The 25,348-nt window shown below is 40.9% G+C and overlaps 1 protein-coding gene, 1 long non-coding RNA gene and 1 pseudogene across 4 annotated transcripts; 2 read left to right on the plus strand and 1 right to left on the minus strand.

The window, feature by feature from the left end:
* Positions 1-1,065: 1,065 nt before the first annotated feature.
* LOC106572496 (uncharacterized) lies at positions 1,066-3,799 on the plus strand. The gene is made up of 4 exons (XR_006759290.1): positions 1,066-1,164; positions 2,258-2,370; positions 2,498-2,588; positions 2,714-3,799. It is a non-coding gene; the product is annotated as an uncharacterized lncRNA (long non-coding RNA).
* Positions 3,800-5,018: 1,219 nt separating this feature from the next.
* Positions 5,019-9,320, plus strand: LOC106572470 (proteasomal ubiquitin receptor ADRM1-like; annotated as a pseudogene). Its single transcript, XR_006759291.1, has 7 exons — positions 5,019-6,442; positions 6,610-6,690; positions 6,906-6,996; positions 7,141-7,355; positions 7,574-7,731; positions 7,953-8,055; positions 8,264-9,320. The product of XR_006759291.1 is annotated as a proteasomal ubiquitin receptor ADRM1-like (transcript).
* cables2a (Cdk5 and Abl enzyme substrate 2a) lies at positions 8,703-23,149 on the minus strand. Of its 2 annotated transcripts, none has more exons than XM_014146681.2 (9): positions 22,564-23,149; positions 20,226-20,321; positions 14,741-14,818; positions 14,381-14,486; positions 14,134-14,305; positions 13,936-14,033; positions 13,564-13,670; positions 13,190-13,394; positions 8,703-11,302 (listed from the first exon to the last, which is right to left on the minus strand). In XM_014146681.2, the coding sequence occupies exons 1-9, from the start codon at positions 23,103-23,105 to the stop codon at positions 11,162-11,164; spliced, it is 1,545 nt and encodes a 514-aa protein (XP_014002156.2). In that variant the 5' UTR covers positions 23,106-23,149; the 3' UTR covers positions 8,703-11,161. The 2 variants fall into 2 exon arrangements, with proteins under 2 accessions (XP_014002156.2, XP_014002157.1); XM_014146682.2 differs by lacking the exon at positions 22,564-23,149 and adding an exon at positions 20,995-21,140.
* Positions 23,150-25,348: the final 2,199 nt, after the last annotated feature.

Raw genomic sequence — 25,348 nt, forward strand, 5'->3', positions numbered from 1 at the left:
TAGTGCCTTTGATTGCATCTTGGAAGGCCGTGTCGATGCATGCCTACCCCCTCCATAGGAAAGAATATAAAGATATACACCATGTGTAGAATGCGAGCGCAGTTTAGAAAAATACATTGTGAAGTTAACGAACCAAAAACCACAGCACAGCGTGAACTGAATTATTTCAACGGATAATACGTTTTTGGGGGTGTTTTATAATATCAGACATCGGTAACTGTATTTGCTTAATGCAGAGCTTCCAACCTTTTTTGGTTTTTATTCTGCCGGGAGTACCTCTTAAGTACCCCCTGTGCATTTTACCAGTAGGCCCCTATGGTCCCATGAGTCTTCTCTTGTATCCCCTGTATATAGGTCAAGTACCCCCCAGGGTCCCAGTACCCCTGGTTGGAAACCACTGGCTTAGTGTGACCCTTTTCATTGTACCTCAGGTTTGGAACCAGATGACTCCTGTGAGATCAGTTTTAAAGATGCCCTAGTGTATGACAGCAAGCAGTCATCCAATGCCAGTACACAACAGGAAAATGGAGTGTGGGAGCGCAGGTGAGGATGCAAAGGAAATATCTATGTTCTGCAGTATCACCGTTTGCATGTGTATTCAGAGTATATTCAGGAACTGAAGATGAGGCTCACACAATGACATACTTTGTTTTCTCCTGTGTTATCGCTCTCTTTAAATAAGTCGACTCTATTTGGATAATCTATTTATTTTTGAAGTGTCGGATTATGCACTTTTTAAAGTTTGCTTCTTGCCTGTCTGTGTGAGGACGAGGGGTACAGGTTGATCTCAGAACAAGTGAGCCACCATCCACCTATTAGTACCTTCCATGCCCAGACTCTGAAGCAGGAGTTTGAGTTCCACGGCTCCCTCTACCCCAAACTCAAGTTCTGGGGCAAGAGCGTGGAGGTGGAGCCTAAAGGCATTATGACACTGGAGCTGCTTGTGATTGAGTGTGTGTAAGAAAGTGTATGTATATTGACATCTGTGTGTACTAAGCACATATACAGACTCTCTTTCTCACATCAACAGCTAGTGACTTATTAATGACTTGTTTTGTTGCAGACATAGAGGCGTATACATGGACAAACCCTCTGCTGTGTACATATCATCATGGGAAAACTCTGGATTGAGCAATATGGAACTGTGGAAATAGTCAACCACAAGTAAGACAGAAAAGACCAAACCTTTATTCTTTGTTCACAACCAATGCTTATTATTATTTATTTGATTGAATGTACTATGTTAATGTTCTCCCTCCTGCCTCTTCTGATTGGTCAGTGCGGGGGACAAGTGTGTGTTGAACTTCAAGCTGTGCGGCATGTTTGTGAAAGAGCTGCACAAAGTGGAGGGCCACATTCAGATTAAGACTTGAGAGAAGAATAGAGTCCTCTTACTTAGATCTAGTCTAGTGCCTTTGATTGCATCCTGGAAGGCCGTGTCGATGCATGCCTACCCCCTCCATAGGAAAAAATATAAAGACATACACCATGTGTAGAATGCGAGCGCAGTTTAGAAAAATACATTGTGAAGTTAACGAACCAAAAACCACAGCACAGCGTGAACTGAATTATTTCAACGGATAATACATTTTTGGGGGTGTTTTATAATATCAGACATCGGTAACTGTATGGCGCCGTGTGCTGTATGGTAAGTGGACAGAGTGTATGTACAGTGTGGAGCCTAAAGTGTATGAAGCCAACAAGAAGTCAGAGAAGGGGGATACTAAGAAAAATAAACAGGCGAGCACACAGACCTGTGATTTGTCTAATTGTTTTTAAACAATGGCAAAACATTTAGTGAATTTGTTTTTCTTAAACAGTGTTTCTTCCTTTCACATAAACATGCAGTGGCTTTAGGTGAAGGTAAGGTATAAGTGTATTTGTAGGTACTGTTGACATAGTGTGCTACAGCAGTTCTAGTTATTATGGCTATATATATTGCTTTAAAGTTTGTGTGAATGCAACTGTCTGTAGATTGTAGTAGGCTAATGTGTATAGTATTGTATGTAGGAGCAAAGTGCTGGAGAAAAGGAGACTGAGGATATGCCTGAGGTTCAAGAGACCGTCTCTGTGATACCAGGAAGCGCCTTACTGTGGAGAATAACTCCATGACCTGCACATTCAGAAGAGGAAACACACACACACACACACAGAGGGAGCCATTAGGGATATGATGTATATCTGTGTTTCTTTCTGTCTCTCCTGTGTTTCTAATTAACCCTGACTCTGGTCCTTGCTCTCTCTCTCTGTGGTATAGATGTATCATTTCACCATGACTCTGAATGAGCTGGAGCCTGGCATGGTGAGGCTATTGGGTGTAAGAATGCCATCTAAGACCTGACGTCAGAGCCATGGAGAATGGAGACCTGGGTATTGACTCACATTGGAACACAGATACTCACACACGATTCCATAACAACATTCAAGATTCATTGATAAACACACAAAATGGAGCACATGAGCTGTTTTTTATATGAGGTGGTTTTATATATTGCAGACGCAGCAAGTGTAGAAAAGGACAGGCTAGAGGAAAAACAGTGAGCTGCACGCAAAGAACCTTCCAAGGATGGAGAAGAGTGGTCAACCAGGTGTGTTCGCTATGCAACAATAATAAGTATGTCCAGAAATGTGAATGTATTGTCATGCTAATATATTTTAATTCAATTATTTCTCTAAAACATATTTCTGTACAATTTTATCTTTTACTTTACAGGTGGTTTCGGTTGGGAACAAACCCCCAGGACTGGCTGTACACGGGGGATACTTTGATAGGAATTACACTGTCCCAACATTTACTGATTGGTTAGGAGGGACTAAAGGGACTAGAAGGGTTTCCATTTACTACCCATAGCGGATGTAGGCCTCATTATCCTGTTCATTCTCAGTATTACAATGTGAGGCAGCTGAGGACACAATTACTACTGTTTTCCAAACTTAGCCAAACCTCTCCCCCAATAGAATCTCTGAAATCAAGAAATTATGTGACTAAAATTATTTATTTTCATTTTGCAAGTGAAAAAGGGAACATTTGAGCAACCTGAATGTGAAAGATAGAAAATCGAGGCTAAGACAGTTAGTTACATGAGGGAAGCAGAATGTTCTGATTTTTATGTTAGTTTTCACAGGTGTCAGTCTTCCTAAATGGCCTGGCTAATTTAACTGAAAGAATCCCACTCATCTCTGATCGTGTTATTTATTGTACCCATGGTTTTATAAAACTAGGGGTTAGTAAGATCAGTGGTTAAAAACAAATGGCAAGAGTTGTGGAACAGTGAGGGAAAGGGAAGACACCTGTATAAGATCCAGGAAGAGGTGGGGGCAGGGAGGTCCTCTGGTCCAGAGAGAAGGGAGGAAAGTTTAATCACAAGGCTGAGACTGGGACACACAAGGCTCAACAGTTCATTGAAATTGGTAGGAAAACATCTGACTGGGAGGTGTGATCACTGTCAGGAGGAGATGGAGAGAGTGGAACATGTGCTAGTTCTTCGAGATGAGAATAACAGGTAGGATTTAGATTTTTCCTGTCTCTGGTACACACTCCAGTCCGGTTGGTGGCGGTAATGGACCTTAAATTTGGTTGCCCACTGTCATATAAAAACCACAGAAGAAGAACAACAACAACAGTCAAAGATAGAACAATGAGCCAGATGTTTCACCGGATGTATAAATCTGAAGCGTTGATTTGGCATTTCCACTCACCACCAAATACAGTGCATTCGGGAAAGTTTTCAGACCCCTTGACTTTTTCCACATTTAGTTACGTTACAGCCTTATTCTAAAATTGATTATTTACATAAGTATTCAGACCCTTTGCTATGAGACTCGAAATTGAGCTCAGGTGCATCCTGTTTCCGTTGATCAGCTTTGAGATGTTTCTACAACTTGATTGGTGTCCACCTGTGCTAAATAAAATTGATTGGACATGATTTGGAAAGGCACACACCTGTCTATATAAGGTCCCACAGTTGACAGTGCATGTCAGAGCAAAAACTAAGGCATGAGGTCGAAGGAATTCCAAGACAGGATTGTGTCGAAGCACGGGTCTGTGGAAAGGGTACCAAACATTTCTGCAGCATTGAAGGTCCCCAAGAACACAGTGGCCTCCATCATTCTTAAATGGAAGAAGTTTGGAACCACCAAGACTTCCTAGAGCTGGCCGCCGGGCCAAACTGACCAATTGGGGGAGAAGGGCCTTGGTCAGGGAGGTGACCAAACCCCATGGTCACTCCGACAGAGCTCCAGAGTTCATCTGTGAAGATGGGAGAATCTTCCAGAAGGACAACAATCTCTGCAACAGTCCACCAATCAGGCCTTTATGGTAGAGCGGCCAGACGGAAGCCACTCCTCAGTAAAAGGCACATGACAGCCCACTTGGAGTTAGACAAAAGGTGCCTAAAGGACTCAGACCATGAAAAACAAGATTCTCTGGTCTGGTGAAACCAAGATTGAACTCTTTGGCCTGAATGCCAAGTGTCACGTCTGAAGGAAACCTTGCGCCATCCCTACAGTGAAGCATGGTGGTGGCAGCATCATGCTGTGGTCATGTTTTTCAGCAGCAGGGACTGGGAGACTAGTCAGGGTCGAGGGAAAAATGAACGGAGCAAAGTACAGAGATCCTTGATGAAAACCTGCTCTAGAGCACTCAGCACCTCAGACTGGGGCGAAGGTTCACCTTCCAACAGGACAAGGATCTGCAGAATAGAATGAGAGAAACTCACCAAATACAGGTGTGCCAAGCTTGTAGCATCATACCCAAGAAGACTCGAGGCTGTAATCACTGTCTAAGGTGCTTCAACAAAGTACTGAGTAAAGGATCTGAATACTTATGTAAATGTGATATTTCATTTTAATTGTTTTTATACATTTGCAAACATGTCTAAACCGGAGGTAATTTTTATTTTTTTGTTGTTAATCAATTTTAGAATAAGGTTGTAACACAACAAAATGGAAAAAGTCAAGGGGTCCGAATACTTTCTGAATGCACTGCATGGTGATGAGAGGAATCCCAATGGCCGGCAGTGGGAGAAGATGGAACGAGATGGATTTTGGCCGACATTCTTCAAATTATCTCATCGATGAAACATTTGATCTCAATACAGTTCTGTTCCCAAAACTACAATCTGTTACGAACAGAATGGACAAAGTTTTGTAGACTTTACCCTTTGCCAAAGTTTCAAAAAATTGCATTGTTTAGATTGAACGCAAGAGCAAATGTAGTTATTGCACTCGCACATCCCAGAGTATGTGTTCCTAACGGAAATATGGAAATATATGCTACAACGCGCCAATAGGATCTTGCTAGCTCCTTGCTTGTTCTGCCCACTATGATTAATATGCTCCCATTGGGCGACAGGCTGTGGTCTGTTTTAGGTTAGCTATAAAAAATATTTGGTACAATGGTTTCACCCTCCTATTAGTGATGGGCATTCCGAGTCTTTTCGGTGAGCCTGCTTATCTGGCTAGCAAAGGGCTCTTCGTTCAAAATGCCTAACATTTTACTAAGAAATAAGAATCGTGAAAAAATTCCAAATCTCCAATGTAAAGGCCAAAAAGTAGGCTACCATTATGAAATGCGCGTTCAAATATATTTTTACCTGACCTAATGATTAGATCACATGATTTGTTGTTGAACACACTGCAAAAAGTATCGTGGACCACGCTCTCCCCACTATTTATTGTTTCTGCAGTGAGGATTCAGCCTATTTAGTTCATTATTTTGTAACGTATCTACATTTAAACGTTGTTTTGAGCTCAAAAAGCAGTAGCAGTTTGCAAATCTGGGAGCATTCACGCTGCAATTCGGTTCCCAACGTTCACCAAAAAGAGCCGTTGGTGAGGGAACGACACTTCACCTATCAGATTGCTGCGTTCACCTCTAGCCACTGTCGTAATCTGATTCCAAGTCCATCTGGCATCTTCCATCTCGAAGTAAAATGTAAATTTGTGTTTCAAAAATATGTATCTATTGGCACTATTACTTAAGTAGCTAGATACATGTTGAGTTCAGGATAATGCAATTAATGGTTAGATTGCTACATTGTTGATATACCAGTAGTTGGCTAGCTACAATTAGGAAGATGGCTGACTCGATGGCTAACGTTAGCAAGCTAACTTTTGTTATTGTTTATCATCGTTGCCCAACACCAGATCATCATCATGTCGGGAGCTCTGTTTCCCAACACCAGATCATCATCATGTCGGGAGCTCTGTTTCCCAGTGTGGTGTCAGGGTCCCGCGGCTCCTCCAGCAAATTCCTGCTTGAGTTTCGGGCAGGGAAGATGACCATGAAGGGTAGCACAGTGACTCCAGACAAGCGCAAGGGACAAGTCTATGTTCAACAGACTGTTATCAGCTGCCAATTGTATGAGAAACCCTCCAATGCCTGGAGCCCTGGGCAGTGGAGGCAGCAGCGGGCATGATCTGTCTGCTCTGAGGGGTAAGGATTAAAGACGGGTACAGTGCACACACTCATAAACAGAGTGCAAAGGTACTGTGGCATGTTGACACAGGAAGCAATGCTTTCTCAGAGACGATAGTTCCTTCCCCTACTCAGCCTCTCCTTTGTGCATGATGTGTTGATCCGTTCGGGAACATTTTGCATTCTTCCTCCTGGACTGCAGAGTTTCCTCGGTAACATGAGTCACAACCAGCTCATGCAGCTCATTGGCCCTACTGGACTGGGAGGTCTTGGTAAGTGGCTATTGTTTAGTGTACAGTCTTTTTTTTACCAATCGTAGCAATGTGCTTTAAACAGCCGATAGCTGGATTGACTGAGAATGTGTTCTGGACTGGAGTGCCTGACTATTGGGTTCAGTCATTAATTGCAACAATGTCTATCATAACAGGATTGTTTGGGAGACAAATGAATAATCCTCTCCCCATTTCTGTCATGTGTCTGTCTGTAGGAGGTCTTGGGGCTCTGGCTGGACCGGGCCAGGCCAGCCTGCTAAGTAGTGGAGGTCCTGCAGCCGGCAACTCCTCTTCAAGGTACCACAAGCAAACAGACTCACTTCACTACTAAATGAATTAATTTAGTACATTTATACACTTGTCTCTCTTCAGCTTAGACTACACACTCAATACTTAGCCAACTTTTACAGATAGCTTATTCTACATTTATTACAACACCTGTGAATTTAGTTAGTCTCTCGGTCTCTCCCACTCAGTCCATCTCAGTCTCCTGCGGTCACCCATCACCCCATCTGCCACCAGTGCATTGTCACCCATGGCCTCACCCGCCACCCCTGTTGCCCCCTCCCTCGCAGCCGGGGCAGCCAGCCCCACCCAACCAATCCAGCTGAGTGACCTGCGGAGTATCCTAGCAACCATGAATGTACCTGCAGCCGGGCAGGGAGGTGAGGGACTAAACTAAATTATAGAGCAGCTCACAACACAGCTCAACAGTTTAGAACAGTGGACAGAGCAATAAGGAGTCTCTTGAAGACATTTACAGTGAAATAACAGACTAATCATGCTGTTACCAGTGAAATAAAAAGCCTTGCAGCGGTAGATCCATGACTGAAGTTGAGAATGGCCCTCTGTATTTATAGCAGACTGTTTGTTCTCTCTACAGTGAACCTGGCCAGTGTTGTGACCCCTGAGATCATGGCTCCTATCCTGGCCAATGCTGAGGTCCAGGAGAGGCTGCTGCCTTTCCTGCCATCAGAAGAGGCCCTGCCTCAGAGCACCGACGAGCTCCACAACATACTCACTTCCCCACAGTTTCTGCAGGTATACCACACACACACACACACACACTGCTCTGAGTATGTGTTGAGCAGTGCTCTTCCTTTCTCTGTAGAGTACACTTGAGTAGCAGTGTTTTCTCAGAACACTTACTATAGTATGCTAAAGTGATCCTGGTCTTTCTTGTAGTTACCACTTGAGTGCTAAATTTCATATACTACTGAATGAGTATGTATGATGTAAAGCAGTGATTATTTTCTTTGTAGGCCATGGGTCTGTTCAGTAGTGCCCTGGCTTCAGGGCAGTTGGGGCCTCTAATGAACCAGTTTGGGCTGCCAACAGAAGCTGTGGATGCAACTAACAAAGGAGGTCAGTGTCCTGTATCTGCCCACAAAACATGAACCCAGGGACCTTGTTTGTATGTTCCATTGTTTAGAGAACACATAACATGCAGGTCTGCCTGTGCAGATATTCCTACATAACATTAGTGTCAACCATTTTGAATAAGATTTCCATAAGAGGTTATGACCTGCTGTTTTCATGAGTGAAATTCTAATTGAGCTTTCCTCCATTCCAGACATTGAGGCTTTTGCTAAAGCCATGGAGACAGACAGCAAGTCTGACCATGAGGACGATGATTCCAAAGACAAGGATGACGATGAAGATATGAGTTTGGATTAGTACCTGTGTTAATCCAGTTTCATTAAATATTTTACTGGCTGATTTGTTATTTAGAGCACTGAAGCTGTCCATTAAATATATATTCTGATAGGAAATGTAAGACACCTACCCTCAATTGGGTGTTAAATTTATAACAAATTAATGCACACATGCTCAAATCCTCAGAGCTCGAATCAACATAACATTAAATGTGTTTCCTGATATATTGCAAACCAGAATACTGTGACTGTTTAGGACTTGGGCCATGGTAGACTAGTGACAGCTACATGTGCCAATGTGACCTGTAGCTTCCTGGCCTAAACCCCCCCCCAAAAAAAAACTCCAGTCATGTGGTCTTAAATGGTTAGAAAATGTTTAAATATATTTTCTGATTTAAGAAGAAAAAAATTATACTTTTACAAAATTGACACCATTCATGAGCACAACATTTTCAGAAGTTCTACCATTTCACATTCTAAACAAATTACAAGAGGTAATTTTTTTAAGCATACATTTGCAAAACAAAGACATCCAGTCACACCACAGCAGAAATCTGCACATTACTGTACAAAACGTTTTCTCCAAGGTCACTCACAGAACAATGAGCTTCACATTATGCAGAGTCCAACTTTCTATGATATTCACAGGTACGGTCAAACACCAACAAGAGAGTGAAATACAAGAGGGAATAATATCTGGATAGGACTGATACATCATTCAACTCATGGTGGTTTTAGGCACTTTACTGTTTTGTCAAGTGGCATAATACAACGCAAATGAAGAGAAATACTGTAAATAAATCCACTTTTTAGGACACAACCGGTTTCTACCTGCTCTCATTCCAGAGTTTTTCTGTTTGATAAATCCCATGATCCCAGAATGATCAGTGGAAAAATAAAGCTTTAATTGAAAGATATTTCCTGAGAACTAAAAAAAAAAAAATATGACAACTGGCTTGTGGATGATCCAGCACTGAACAATATGGTAAGAATACTTACTGCAAATCCTATACCTGGGTGTTGATATACAATACCAACCAAGTACTGATATGAAGTTTGATTGCAACTTAACAAAACCATCCACAGCAGAAAAGTCATTTGTGTAATAGAAGATCGATAACGCCAACAAAGGCAGTGGATTGCACAGTGGTGATTTAAAGTCTACACAATTAGACTGACTGCTAGCTACAGTACTGACATGATCAAAACTGTTCAGACTCCAACCCAAGAAAAGGGTAATAAATACAAGCCAAGCTCTAAACGAATGATACAATAAAAACAACTGAAACACTGATGCTTCTACAGTATAGTTTGTGAGGATGAGAGTTCTGGGCTGGCCAGTGTGTCATTTCAATCACATTTGTGGCCTTTTAAGTCCAATGACTGATGTGTCATTTTCAAAGTGAGTGAATAAGTAGTAAGATCAACACAAGCTACAATGAGCAAAGATACCAATACCAGGCACCATTTACACATAAAAAATACAATTTCTGTACCTTTGGACGGGGAATTACTTCAGGGCGGCTAAATTATTTCAAACTGACATGGCAACCATCAACATCACATTATGCGGACTTATCAGACACATCCTTTAAATAGAGTTTAAGTTAAGACTTCTTCCCACAGCTAGAAATGAAAGTATAGAGGATTAGAAGGAACAATCACCACCTTTAACGTGATCTGTGACATCATCTATAACAGAGCGCTGTCATGCGTTTTGAATGCACTGCAAGTCTTAATCTGGTTTATTGATAAAAAAAAAATATATATATTTTTTTAAACTTTGAACAACAAGTCAACCCTCGGGAGATGCCTTTTGGCTGCTTATAGATGCAGGCCAAATGTAAAAACTCATACTTTGGTGGCCTGTGTGGTCACAGCCGCTGACCCGGCACACACGTATGCCAGAGTAGGGATGGGTTCAAATCCGGCCCAATGTGTGAAATAGGACAAATATAACCCCCTCCCCGACTTTCCAACACTATCATCTCTTCAATAAAGCATAAAAATAAAAAGTGAATGTAACAATTTTTTTTTTAAACTCACCATGGCCTAGCCTGTCCCTCATTAGTCGCCACACACCGCCATCAAACAGCATGCATAACCTCCATAACAACCACCTGTGCTCTCACCTGCAGTCGTTAGCCCTCCTCACAAGCAACCAAACCAGTACAATGGACACAAACAGATGAGTGTACTGACAACTAAAACCATCTACATCTGTCATCTGATCACATGTAACCCATCATTGCCACTCATCCGAGCACCAATGCCTTTAAGACCAAAAGAGCTAAACTAGAGAATAGTAAAAGTCATCAGACACCCCCATCGGGTTGCCATCCTTCACTCAGTTTTTTTGAAAATATTTAAGGTGTACTGTTTGTACAAATAAACATGGTTTTGAACCCTTCTATGAAAAAAATATTCACATCAGAATGCCATATACCACCCAGAAGTTGAGAACAAGCTGACCCAACAAGAATCAAAACATAGAAAAAAAAAAAAAAAAAAGTCTAACAGCTTTGCAGAAAATATTCTTAAAAATCCTTCATTCTATTACCAAGATATTATCCATATCAAGTTATCAAGATATTGGATTGCATTCAATCAAATAAATAGAGTACCTAAACAGTTAGATTTATTTTTATAAGGAGCATGTAGGCTAGGCTGGCCTGCTACACCTGAACAGATTCTAGGGCAGAAGGTGCATCTCTCAAGGTGCTGATTCAGGAACAGCATTTCCAATCAATATCATCAGGACTTAAAATCTCAAAACTGGCACAGGCCAGTTCTCCGGGCCACCTCCAGGCTCCAGCTTAGCCCTGCTGCACCAGCCTGCGGTAGTGCGGCATGACCTTGCTGTCAGGGAGGTAGAGCCCCATTTCCAAGGCAACCAGGACAGGGAACTCCAATGGAATCAACTCCCGGCGGTTTATACGAAAACGCTCCTCCAGCTTCTGCTCAACCATGGAGAGAGAGAGAGAAGGGGGGCTAAGAACGAGAAGACAACCTCCTACAATACTGCCCAATGCTCTGATCACCGTAACAATTCAATTCATTCAAGTGATCCTGACGTGAGCAAAATTGTCCATACATTTTAAAACACACAAGGTACTGTATTTTCAATTCTTAAAAAATGTATGCAATGCTCAAATGGGTACGTTGAATAATATAATTGCATGTTAGGAGTGCTACTTGATTGTAAGTTGCTCTGGATAAGAGCGTCTGCTAAATGACCAATATGTACAGTCGAAGTCGGAAGTTTACATACCGTAGCCAAATACATTTAAACTCAGTTTTTCACAATTCCTGACATTTAATCCTAGTCAAAATTCCCTGTCTTAGGTCAGTTAAGATCACCACTTTATTTTAAGAATGTGAAATGTCAGAATAATAGTAGAGAGACATATTTCAGCTTTGATTTCTTTCATCACATTCCCAGTGGGTCAGAAGTTCACATATACTAATTGAGTGTTTGGTAGCATTGCCATTACATTGTTTAACTTGGGTCAAACGTTTTGGGTAGCCTTCCACAAGCTTCCCACAATCAGTTGGGTGAATTTTGGCCCATTCCTCCTGACAGAGCTGGTGTAACTGAGTCAGGTTTGTAGGCCTCCTTGCAGGCACACGCTTTTTCAGTTCTGCCCACACATTTTCTATAGGATTGAGGTCAGGGCTTGGTGATGGCCACTCCAATACCTTGACTTTGTTGTCCTTAAGCCATTTTGCCACAACTTTGGAATTATGCTTGGGGTCATTGTCCTTTTGGAAGACCCATTTGCGACCAAGCTTTAACTTCCTGACTGATGTCTTGAGATGTTGCTTCAATATATCCACACAATTTTCCTTCCTCATGAAGCCATCTATTTTGTGAAGTGCACCAGTCCCACCTGCAGCAAAGCACCCCACAACATGATGCTGCCACCCCCGTGCTTCACAGTTGGGATGGTGCTCTTCGGCTTGCAAGCCTCCCCCTTTTTCCTCCAAACACAACAAGGGTCATTATGGCCAAACAGTTCTATTTTTGTTTCATCAGACCAGAGGACATTTCTCCAAAAAGTACAATCTTTGTCCCCATGTGCAGTTGCAAACTGTAGTCTGGCTTTTTTATGGCGGTTTTGTAGCAATGGCTTCTTCCTTGCTGAGCGGCCTTTCAGGTTATGTCGATATAGGACTCGTTTCACTGTGGATATAGATACTTTTGTACCTGTTTCCTCCAACATCTTCACACGGCCCTTTGCTGTTGTTCTGGGATTGATTTGCACTTTTTGCACCAAAGTACGTTCATCTCTAGGAGACAGAGCGCGTCTCTTTCCTGAGTGGTATGACGGGTGCGTGGTCTCATGGTGTTTGTACAGATGAACGTGGTACCTTCAGGCGTTTGCAAATTGCTCCCAAGGATGAACCAGACTTGGAGGTCTTGGCTGATTTCTTTTGATTTTCCCATGATGTCAAGCAAAAAGGCTGAGTTCGAAGGTAGGCCTTGAAATACATCCACAGGTACACCTACAATTGACTCAAATGATGTCAATTAACCTATCAGAAGCTTCTAAAGCCATGCCATAATTTTCTGGAATTTTCTAAGTTGTTTAAAGTGTATGTAAACTTCTGACCCATTGGAAGTGTGATACAGTGAATTATAAGTGAAATAATCTGTCTGTAAACAATTGTTGGAAAAATGACTTGTGTCATGCACAAAATAGATGTTCTAACCGACTTGTCAAAACTATAGTTTGTTAACAAGAAATTTGTGGAGTGGTTGAAAAACGAGTTTTAATGACTCCAACCTGAGTGTATGTAAACTTCCGACTTCAACTGTACATGTAAAAAAGGACTTCACTCACGTCAATCAGCTGTCGGACCTCCTGCTTCTTCAGGTCACTGCTGATCTTGGCTGCCAGTAGGACGCAGGCTGCAGACACCAACTTCCTATTCTGCTTGTTCAGGCGGCCCTGCAGCACCAGTTTCTCAAAGTACACAAATGCCATGGCCACTGTGACCGGCTGCAAACTGCACTCCTCTCCCACCGCACATATCTCCCACTTCAGGCTGTCAAACAGGAGGGAGGTTACAGGTTACACATGGGTGTGTATGGTAGGCAGATATGCAGGATTTGCATATGTAAATGCATGGTTTGGAGACAAAGATACAAATGTGATTTTCAGAGATTGAAACAGACAGTAGACAAAAATGCACAACGTGTTCATGCACCGTGCACCTTCTTATCTTGCTGAGGGTCAGTTTAATATAGGGGAACTTCTCCTTGAACGTCTCATTCATGTCTTTCTTCAGGTCCGACGGCTTCACATACTCAATAACAGTCGTCTGGAAGACAGGGAACAAGATAAATAGGAGAACTTCGCTTTCATCCTATTCATAGAGATTGCATTATGATGCTATGTTTACTATGTGCAGTAAAGTTTACTTGTCATAAAACAATCCATATCGTAAGGGATTTTATGTTTAGAATGGTGCTACTGAACAAAATCAGAGCATTCTGGACTGTCAGTGTGTCATGTGATGTATTGTCTAGTCACAAAATAATGTGGTGAGGTGTATGTAACATGTATAATGTTATATGAATGCTTACCACATATGATGAGAATATAAGAACTCTCTTGTGTCTTCCGCAAGGCCACTGAGGGTCACTGAGTAGGTAGGGATCATAGTCTGCCAGGTCTTCTATATCTGTAAAAATGATATTAAATGAGAAGACAGTAATAATTGCAAAAACAATTTTCCAAAGAGAGAGTGCATGTAACCTGTATTCTAGTGAAGCGGAGCGTACTCAGGTCCTGTCCTATAGTGCTGTTGAGTCGAGACGGGGTGGTGTAGTTCTTCTGGCCGTTGCATTGGTAACGTGACAGGGGGGTCTGTGTTGTGCTGGGCTCTAGTGCTCCACTGCTCTTCGGTCTCACCAGGGCATTAGTGGGGAAAAGGAACTGGGCGTACGATACCGTCTGATGAGGAAAGAGACGTTTACGAACAGAAAGCACAGACAGACAGTGTGCAATTACGCTCCAGTTCACCCTTACCTTTCCATATGCACCTAGCTCCACCCCCAGGCCCTCCAGGCCAGGGAACAGGTCAGACGCCACCCCAGAGGACAGCTGTAGTTTGTGCGCCTCCAACTTTGGGTCACTGGGTGTGCAGAAAGAGAATCTACTCATGCATCGTAAAATGTATGAATGCATGACTAAGTCACTTGGATAAACGTGTCTGCTAAATGACATACATTGTATAATTATTATGCAGCTCCACATTAAAACCTGTGATCATCATAACACAACTCCTTTCCTGATGGCGATTCAGGACACACGAGAGGATGGCTGGGTCATATAGTGAGACAGCGGGATAGAGGTGGACTCTAGTTGGTTAGGGCTATGTGTCTGTACCTGAGGTGAATACGCTCTCCATAGGGCAGCACTGAGAAAGCAGCACATAGAGACCGCTTGGCACAAATCATCATGATCCTGCAGGACACAGATAGCAAGTACAGGCACACAGAACATCCGCAGTGTCAGTCTACACAAACAACAGCTACAGTCACATACTACTAAACGGGTCGGGTCGCCCAAAAATGTACATACTGTATTGCAGCCCTAACCATGTCACTTAAATACATTTTTAAAGGGTTAATGACCTTAAATTTGAGTATCTGGCCTACAGTTAAGAAAATCCTGAATAACAAAAAATGTCTCATTGGTGTTACTACTCCTACTGGTGGCACGTTATCCTAATGTAAAAAGAAAAAAAGCATATTAGTTGATTTAGAATGGAAAGCCTTTTTACATTTTTTTTTTTAATGTAGTGCCCAAATGCCACCGCAATTCAAGAACGACCCAAACTACAGTTAACTACAGCATTAGTAATGCACTTACTAGTACAATGTGTACAGTGCCTTCGGAAAGTATTCAGACCCCTTGACTTTTCAAAACATTTTGTTACGTTACAGCCTTATTATTAAATGGATTAAATAAAACAATTTCCTCAGCAATCTACACACAATACCCCATAATGACAAAGCGAAAACAGGTTTAGAAATGTTGGCAAATGTATTCAAACCAAAAAACAGAAATACCTTACATAAGTATTCAGACCCTGCTATGAGACTCGAAAATGAGCTCAGCTGCCTCCTGTTTCCATTGATCATCATTGAGATGTTTCTCATGGTCTGAGAGTCCTTTAGGTGCCTTTTGGCAAACTCCAAGGCGAACTGTCATGTGTCTTTTACTGAGGAGTGGCTTTTGTCTGGTAACTCTACCATAAAGACCTGATTGGTGGAGTGCTGCAGAGATGGTTGTCCTTCTGGAAGATTCTCCCTTCTCCACAGAGGAACTCTGGAGCTTTGTCAGAGTGACCATGGGGTTCTTGGTCACCTCCCTGACCAAGGCCCTTCTCCCCTGATTGCTTAGTTTGGTCGGGCGGCCAGCTCTAGGAAGAGTCTTGGTGGTTCTAAACTTCTTCCATTTAAGAATGGAGGCCACGGTTCTTGGGGCCATTCAATGCTGTAGAAATGTTTTGGTACCCTTCCCCAGATCTGTTCCCTGACAAAATCCTGTCTCGGGGGTTTCGGACAATACGGACGATTCCTTTGACCTCATGGCATGTTTTTTGCTCTGACATGCACTGTCAACTGTGGGACCTTATATTGACAGCTGTATGCCTTTCCAAATCATGTCCATCAATTGAATTTACCACAGGTGGACTCCAATCAAGTTGTAGAAACATCTCAAGGATGATCAATGGAAACAATGCACCTGATCTCAATATCAAGTCTCATGGTAAAAAAAAAATGTATAGCAACCCCAGGGGTAAAATATTAAATAACGGCTACTTCTCAGAGAGTTTTGAATTGTCAAGAGGAGTTAAACAAGGGTGTCCGCTGTCACCATATCTATTCGTTATGGCCATCGAAATGCTAGCTATTAAAATCAGATCCAATAACAACATTAGAGGATTAGAAATCCAAGGCTTAAAAACAAAGGTGTCCATGTATGCCGATGACTCAAGTTGTGTTAAGTCCGCAAGCTAGATCCCTGCAATGTCTCATTAAAGATAACTTTTCTGTACTCTCTGGACTAAAACCTAATTATGATAAGTGTACAATATTACGTATTGGATCCTTAAAAAATACAACTTTTACATTACCTTGCAGCTTACCTATAAAATGGGCTGATGGTGAAGTAGACATACTCGGTATTCATATCACAAAAGATAAGCTCTCCACAATGAATTTCAATAGAAAACTTGTAAAAATAGACAAGATCCTACAACCATGGAGAGGTAAATACCTGTCTATTTATGGAAACATTGCCCTGATGAACTCCTTAGTTTACTCAATTATGGGACTGCCTACTCCTGATGATTCGTTTTTCAAATCATATGAGCAAAATATATTTCGCTTTATCTGGGACGCTAAACTAGACAAAATAAAACGAGCCCATCTATATAATGAATATGAATTGGGTGGGTTGAGATTATTAAATATAAAAGCACTAAACCTCTCTAATAGCTTCACTCACTCAAAAGTTTTATTTGAACCCTAAATGGTTCTCCAGTACATTACTAAGAAAAGCTCATCCATTGTTTAAAAATGGCCTTTTTGCCTTTGTGCAGATTGCCATGTCTCATTTTCGATTAATTGAAAATGATACTTTTTTCAAAGTATCTGTCTTTTTCAAACAAGCATTGCAGAGCTGGCAACAATTTCAATTTCATCCCCCTGAAAAGATAGAACAAATATTACAACAAATATTATGGCTGAACTCAAATGTGCTGGTGGTAAAATACCTGTATTTATGGGAAAGATGTTTGAAAAGGGTATTTTGTTCTTAAATTATATTGTAAATTGTAATGGTAGAGTTATGTCCTTCATGGAGTTATCAGAATTGTACAGGAAGGTCTGCTCAATCCAGAGTACAACTAATTGATTACAGCATTGCCCAAAAATGGAGGAGGAGGGTGGCAGCGGGAGGAGGTAGGAAACTGGTCTGTCTGCCCAATATAAAGGATCAAAACTGGCAGAGGAATAAAAATAGCATAAATAGGAAAGTATACCAGTTTCATTTGAGGACCAGGATGTTGTCAACTGTGCCATACAGATTGTAAAAATAGTTGGGAAGAGATTTTTGATGTACCTATTCCATGGTACAGGGTGTATGAGTTGATATATAAAACAACGCAAGATTCAAGACTTCATGCTTTTCAGCTAAAATTATTATATAGAATTCTTGCCACCAACAAAATGTTGAATATTTGGGGCATAAAATCATCAAAGCTCTGCAAATTTTGTTGCGAGGATACAGAATCAATAGAACATTTATTTTGGTATTGCCCTCAGGTAGCCTGTTTCTGGTCTCAGGAATGGCTGAAAATGCATAGCATTGATCTAAAATTGACCCTAGAAATAGTACTGTTAGGAGATCTGGAGAGACCGGGTCAGTCAATTACTAACTCTTAGTAAAAGTATTTATCTTCAACACGCAATCTGTAGATTCTATTCGATAGCTTGAAATTGTACGTTAAACATCATAGCATAGTTGAAAGATATGTGTTGCGTAGAAACACGATGTGGGTAGCTAGCAGGGATAGACGGGATGGGCTAAGGGAAGCTGAGGGTTGGTATGTGGAATTGGAGAAGAGTGGGAGTGGAGTTGCTGTGTGAGAGAGAGAATGATGGTCAAAAGATAAAGATGGAAAAAAAAGTCTAACATAATAAAAGTACATTTGAATGACACTAAGTGGCAGTGTTTTTACAACTAATGCCGGTTTGCCTGAGGCTGATGCCGTGCAGGTGTTTGTACACATGCATATACACACACTCTCATTCAAATAAACACATACAAGAACACACACATACATGTAATAGTGCCAGACATGCACACAAACATAAAAGTAGACATTGATATTATGACTCCAGTTGTTCTTGATGTCCTTTGTTTTAAATGTATTATTTAGTTTAATTTTTTTGCATTGTTGTCTGCTGTTTTCTTCTGTCTTTTCCTTTTTTCTCTTGAGTTCATTCTCTTGGTTGTTGGTGCATTGGGGGGGTTCTTGGGGGTGGGGGAATGGAATTAATTGTATTTTTTATTTTATTTTATTCTTGAGGGACAGCTATTGGGGAACTGTGGGGGGGATCTTGGAGGGTTCGGGTTTCACAAGATTGTGATCATGTAAAAGGAAACTATGACAAATTTTATATCACTATCATGCACACATAAGGATGGCTCTGTTGCAGAAAGACTGATACATGTTTCATAGTGTCTTTATGCTGTATTGTTTGTCCTTCATGTTCTAATACTTTAATGTTACCCCTTCCTTGTGTTCTTTGTAATAATTTCATTTATTTATTTTTTTAAATGTAAAGTCTCATAGCAAAAGGTCTGAATACTTATGTAAATAAGGCATCTGTTTTTTTATTTTTAATACATTTGCTAAAACCTGTTTTTGCTTTGTCATCATGGGGTATTGTGTGTAGATTGTTGAGGAAAAATCATTTAATCAATTTTAGAATAAGGCTGTAACATATCAAAATGTGGAAAAAGTCAAGGGGTCTGAATACTTTCTGAATGCACTGTATATTAAGAGAGTTGGGCCAACTTTTATCATTTTGAATATTGTTCTAATTCTAGACATTCAGTACATCACATTATCTAAATAACACACATGTAACGTTAAAGCTGGAATCCTTAATGGTGAAAGTGACACGTCCGTTTGCAATATTACAACAACAAAGACGTTACTGCAAACAACAAACATTTGTTTCCCCCTCGGACATCATTGCACAAGCGACAGAACAGCAGCATATGCAATTAACTTTATGATTATTTTTTTACCAAATCCGCGCCGCTCCCAGCTCTGCTTCGTTAACAAAACAGAAACAATAACTACGGCTGTTGGGTGGTCAGTGGCGCAGTTTCCCCTACTGCGGATACCATCTTTACTGGAGCGCTAACAGGACTGCCATTTCATTTTTAAGTGTCATGTAAATGCACCATAATGCTCTTTCTAGACATTATATTCCGCATGTAATGTTAATTGTGCGCCAACATGGCTGCAGTGCCACGTAAATGCATCATAATACAGAAACCTCAATGTCCCATCTCTCTAATTACATGGCTCTGGTTATTGCAAAACATTTTACAACATGCCAGCAACGTGTGATACTGTATTTGCATTTTGCATTAAGTTCAGGAAAACATGCAAAAACGACTATGGACGTGATATTGTCTATGATTAAGTCCTTTTCAGGTAGGGAGAAATGAGAGAGCTTCTAAAACTGTTTGCCTTGTTGAAACAGATAAGTTTAGAAAAATGTGTGTCTTATCTTGGTGTCTCCTAAGAAACTTTTCTTTCTAAGACAACCTGACTAGGCTGTAGCCCTATAGGCCTCACCCAGGTTCCTCATTCATAAAAACACATTGAGTAAGAGACTAAGATAAACAGAGTGAGAATAGGTTGAGTGCAGCTTGAGCGTGATATGTAAGATGGGACTGAACTAAGGGGTATTTTACTGTTAATGCCAGGGAGGGTTATATTTCCACAGGATACCTTTTTGGTGTTTTGATTTGATTAAATGCACTGTTACAATCCACACAGTCGTTCTGTTACTCGTTTAAGAGCTAAGAGCGTTATCTAAGTTCCAGCAGGTCTCTTTGCAATCTTCTTCCCTCTTCTCTATAGGCTATGCTTATGAATGCAATTCATTTCCTGTATGTCATGGGTGACTAAAATGCCATTTAGAATTACTTTTTTGATACCGCTTGTTGAGCCTATAGAAGAATGCTTTATACATTTTGTTTTGCTTGTTCACTTCATTAGAATACACAGTTTACTCCACACATCTCCTGCACCCCCTCATCTACCACTTAAACTCACCTGCTGCCTCTTGTGTCGTACTGCCTCATATTCTTGATAAAGTGGACCTTCTTGGCCACCCTTGCAGGTTTTGGAGAGCCCGAATGATTCCGTGATCTAAGACAAAATGGAGAACACAAACATAATTGTCAATTAAACATCAACATTAGTAATGTCTAATGTCTGGACCAACAGGTAGCAACAGTACCATATAATTTGTAAGTGAGTTTTAGAATATGGAGGTAGACAAATATGGAGGAAGAATGAACCATTTTCTTGAAATAATAAACTAAGGAAGACCTTAAAGATGAATTTACATGACATGTCTGAATAATAATGCCAAAATCACCATGTGTGAGAGGGATTTGAAGTAATATGTTTGTTTTTCTAAACATGTTCAGAGAGAATGACAGAGAGGTAAGATGCAGAGCCAGACAGATGTGGTGGCAACAGGAGAAGGTGAGAACACAGGAGGTCTGACAACAATTAATGTAATGTTTACACAAAGCACAGCATTAGAGAATGTTCAAATAAACAAACCAATATCAACTAAATATGTAAGAACTATCAGATAATTGTATGAAACTGTAGTTTAATTTAGTGATGAGTTGTGCAGCACTTGTAGCTGAGGAACGCTTAGCTGTTTTTAGAAACATCTGCTAAATATGTGTATGTGACCAATACAATTTGATTGCTAGTATCTTACACCCTGGCGTTGCTAGGAATTAGCTTGTAAAACACTAATAGTCCTCAGAAGCGAGAAGTTAAATAAAATTCAATTTCAACTTACTCCGAGTCTGCCCTGCCGATTGCCCATAGGGTTGATCCTTATGCAGGGGGAAATTGAGAAGAAAAAAAATCTAATAGAGCATAAATTAAACAGATTTCTCAAACATGGGTCTTTTTTTTTTTTAGACCTACTTCCTCTCTGATAACCTCATGTCAAAATAAAAGTCCAGCACGTGCGCCATTCGTGCACAAAAAAGCAAACATTTTGTAGGGCACTTTTATTTTGACACGAGTAAGGATAGGAATTGACCTTGCAGAGGAACTTCATAGGTCTACAACAGACCCACGTGTGGACATTCTGTTTCATTTTAAATTCCATTGTTTGTATTTTTTTCAAATTTCCCTCAGACAATGGACAGAATAATTTAACTTCTGGCGGACTATTCCGTTTTTTTGCAAGCCAATTTCCAGCAACCCGAGTGTGTAAATACTAGCGTTGCTATAAGCAGCTAAGCGATCGTCCCAACTGTTCTCTAATATCAAGGCAGAGTTGAGTGTTGATAACTGGGCGCCGATTTGCAAGTAATCGGCATTGAGTTTACCAGCAGTCAACACTTGAAAAAAGTTAAATTCTGAAAACGCTTACCTGTAGGCCAACAGTACTATGATTGTCCTGTACAACCGCGGTCCTTCCGCTTGTGCTAAAATTCCTATTTATTTTATAAAAACGTAAACAATACCTACCTTTTCTCACATTTGTGTTGCTCACGTAGCGTCCTTGATGTAAACCGAGATTCAATTGGCACATGAGCATTCGCGCTGAGTTGAGCAACACAAATTAGGAAAAGATCGGTGGTTGTATTCGATAAGGGTTTATTAAACGTGTGAATTTCGGACCACGCGGAAGGAACGCGGTTGTACATAACGGGTACAGGTAAGCGTTTTCAGAATTGACATTTGTACATGTATCGACTGATGGTAAAGGTTGTTCCTAGTAAATCGCGCGACCAATTTCCCCCTGCATAAGGGCAGACTCGGAGTAAATTGAAATGTAATTGTATTTAACCTCTCGCCTCTGACGGGCTATTTCGTTTTTTATACAAGCTTATTCCTAGCAATGCTAGTGTGTAAGATACTAGCTTTGCTAAAAGGAGCTAAGCGTTCCTCAACTACAAGTTCTGCACAATTTATTGAATCAAAACTCAACTCCACCTTTATACTAGAACAGAGTTGAGCGTTCCTCAGCTACATTTGTCGCTGCAGAGGGTTTTTTAAAGGACTTTGACAGGGAAAAAATATTTTTTTCAATGTGGCAGCTGACAATTAAGACGTTCTAATGATTGCTTTGAGAAATAGATTTCAATAACTACAATTTCGACGTAAGGTCTAGTCTGTGGCCATTTGAGTTACCGTAGATTTCTATATTGAAATGAAATATGCGGAAGTAAATAGACCACATTTATAAATCAGGCCTGTTCTGTCAAACTTTGAAACAGCCAATGTTGGTTATAATGAATACAAAAGCAAAGTGAGTAATACCTAGTCGTGACTGATGGTTATTATGACAGATTAATCCCTTATTGTTTACCACCCTATAATACAAACGTAGTAGCTAGATAATATTTCCCACCTTTGTGTATCCCCCGGAACGGAATTCTGAGTCTGGGGCACAAATGATGATTTGGCACTTGGATTGAATGTCTGAGGTCCAGAGGTGGGGGACAGAGGGGTATCTGGTGGTGCCATGGGGTCAACACCCTCAAAAAACACCTCACTGCACCGCACAGCAGTACTTGAGCCCGTGTCTGTAGACATGCCCAAATTAGGAGGGACTGGGCTCAGTCCACTGATCCCCGCCACAGTAGGAGCAGCGCCACCGGCCAAGGAGGGTGCCACAAGGGAGACGGTTCCGTAGATACTCGATGAGAACAGAGGGTGTCCAGTCGCCTGTGCCCCGGTGGCGTCTCGACTTCGGAGCTCGGCGGCCTCCCTTTGACCGTGGTTTCCATTGCTGAGATGATACAAAGGCCTTCCGTCTAAAGATATGTTGTTGAGGAACAAAAGAGCCGCCTGTCTCCGTCGTGAATCCTTACCTTTTCGCAGGTGTTCTTTGTGTGATTTTGCAGTATTACTGCCTGTTGTACATTGACGACCGAAAACAGCAGTCGCCATTCTAGTATAATAGAACGATTGTGCTCGGTGAGGAATGAATTTAGCCGGCGAGAGGACCTCTCCACGCCCACCATAAGCTGATTGGTTCAAACGTGTCATTATTGAAATAAGTACGGTTTGGTTTTAGGGGATTGGCTGTGAGTTGATGGCGATGGATTGTAACAACTGATAGATACATTGTTCGGTTCGTTTTGCGTGGCCTGGTGCCCCTGGTTAGCGGAGTTGTTTATTTAGGACCAATCCATTGGTCCTTAAGTGAAATAGCCACCCACCCGGGGCACCGGGCCATGCAAAACGAACTCCACCAATGTAACAACAGATAATAATAATAATACATTGTAACGGATAGATGCTCTTACATCTAGACGTTCCGCTAGCGGAACACCTGCTCCAATATCCAATGATAGGCGTGGCGCGAATTACAAATTCCTCAAAAATACAAAAACTTCAATTTTTCAAACATATGACTATTTCACAGCATTTTAAAGACAAGACTCTCCTTTATCTAACCACACTGTCCGATTTCAAAAAGGCTTTACAGCGAAAACAAAACATTAGATTATGTCAGCAGAGTACCAAGCCAGAAATAATCAGACACCCATTTTTCAAGCTAGCATATAATGTCACAAAAACCCAGAAGACAGCTAAATGCAGCACTAACCTTTGATGATCTTCATCAGATGACACACCTAGGACATTATGTTATACAATACATGCATGTTTTGTTCAATCAAGTTCATATATCAAAAAACAGCTTTTTACATTAGCATGTGACGTTCAGAACTAGCATACCCCGCAAACTTCCGGAGGAATTTGCTAATAATTTACTAAATTACTCACGATAAACGTTCACAAAAAGCATAACAATTATTTTAAGAATTATAGATACAGAACTCCTCTATGCACTCGATATGTCCGATTTTAAAATAGCTTTTTGGTGAAAGCACATTTTGCAATATTCTAAGTACATAGCCCAGCCATCACGGGCTAGCTATTTAGACACCGGCAAGTTTAGCACTCACCAATATCAGATTTACTATTATAAAAGTTTGATTACCTTTTGTTGTCTTCGTCAGAATGCACTCCCAGGGCTGCCACTTCAATAACAAATGTTGGTTTGGTCCAAAATAATCCATCGTTATATCCGAATAGCGGCGTTTTGTTCGTGCGTCCCAGACACTATCCGAAATGGTAAATAAGGGTCGTGCGCATGGCGCAATTCGTGACAAAAAAAATCTAAATATTCCATTACCGTACTTCGAAGCATGTCAACCGCTGTTTAAAATCAATTTTTATGCCATTTTTCTCGTAGAAAAGCGATAATATTCCGACCGGGAATCTCCTTTTCGGCAAACAGAGGAAAAAATCACAAAGACGGGGGCGGCCAGGTCACGCGCCTAAGCCCACAGTCCCTTGATCGTCCACTTGAGAAAGGCGATAATGTGTTGCAGCCTGGGGCTGGAATGACGACATTCAGGTTTTTCCCGGGCTCTGAGCGCCTATGGACGACGTAGGAAGTGTCACGTTAGAGCAGAGATCCTTAGTAAAAGATAGAGATGGCAAAGAAGTTCCAGAAATGGTCAGACAGGCCACTTCCTGTAAAGGAATCTCTCAGGTTTTGACCTGCCATTTGAGTTCTGTTATACTCACAGACACCATTCAAACAGTTTTAGAAACTTTAGGGTGTTTTCTATCCATATATAATAAGTATATGCATATTCTAGTTACTGGGTAGGATTAGTAACCAGATTAAATCGGGTACGTTTTTTATCCAGCCGTGAAAATACTGCCCCTAGCCATAAGAGGATAATAGTCATGGTATTGTAATACATTCTACCTTATGCATTTAATCAGCAAAACTTTGGACATCTTTTAATAGATTTTTCTATTAACTATGGTCCTACTAATTTCAGCCTAAACACCAATTTATAGTATAGGGATCTGTTACTTAATAGCCTGCTTTACCCAGAAGGTTGGTGATGATTTATATTGAATTACATTGTGCTGCATATAAGCAAAAATGTGTACATTTGGCCCTATACTCCAGAATTTTGGATATGAGATCAAATGTTTCATATATATCTGTTTTACTGTTGAGATATCACTTCATGTATCTAGTCCCCCCATTTTGAATAAGTTTTATTTGGAACAATGAAATTATAGTATATTAAAGTAGTCAAAAGTTTAGTATTTGGTCCCATATTCCTTGCACGCAATGACTACATCATGCTTGTGACTCTACA

This window comes from Salmo salar, chromosome ssa15, assembly GCF_905237065.1.
Source record: "Salmo salar chromosome ssa15, Ssal_v3.1, whole genome shotgun sequence".
NCBI classification, from domain to species: Eukaryota; Metazoa; Chordata; class Actinopteri; order Salmoniformes; family Salmonidae; genus Salmo; species Salmo salar.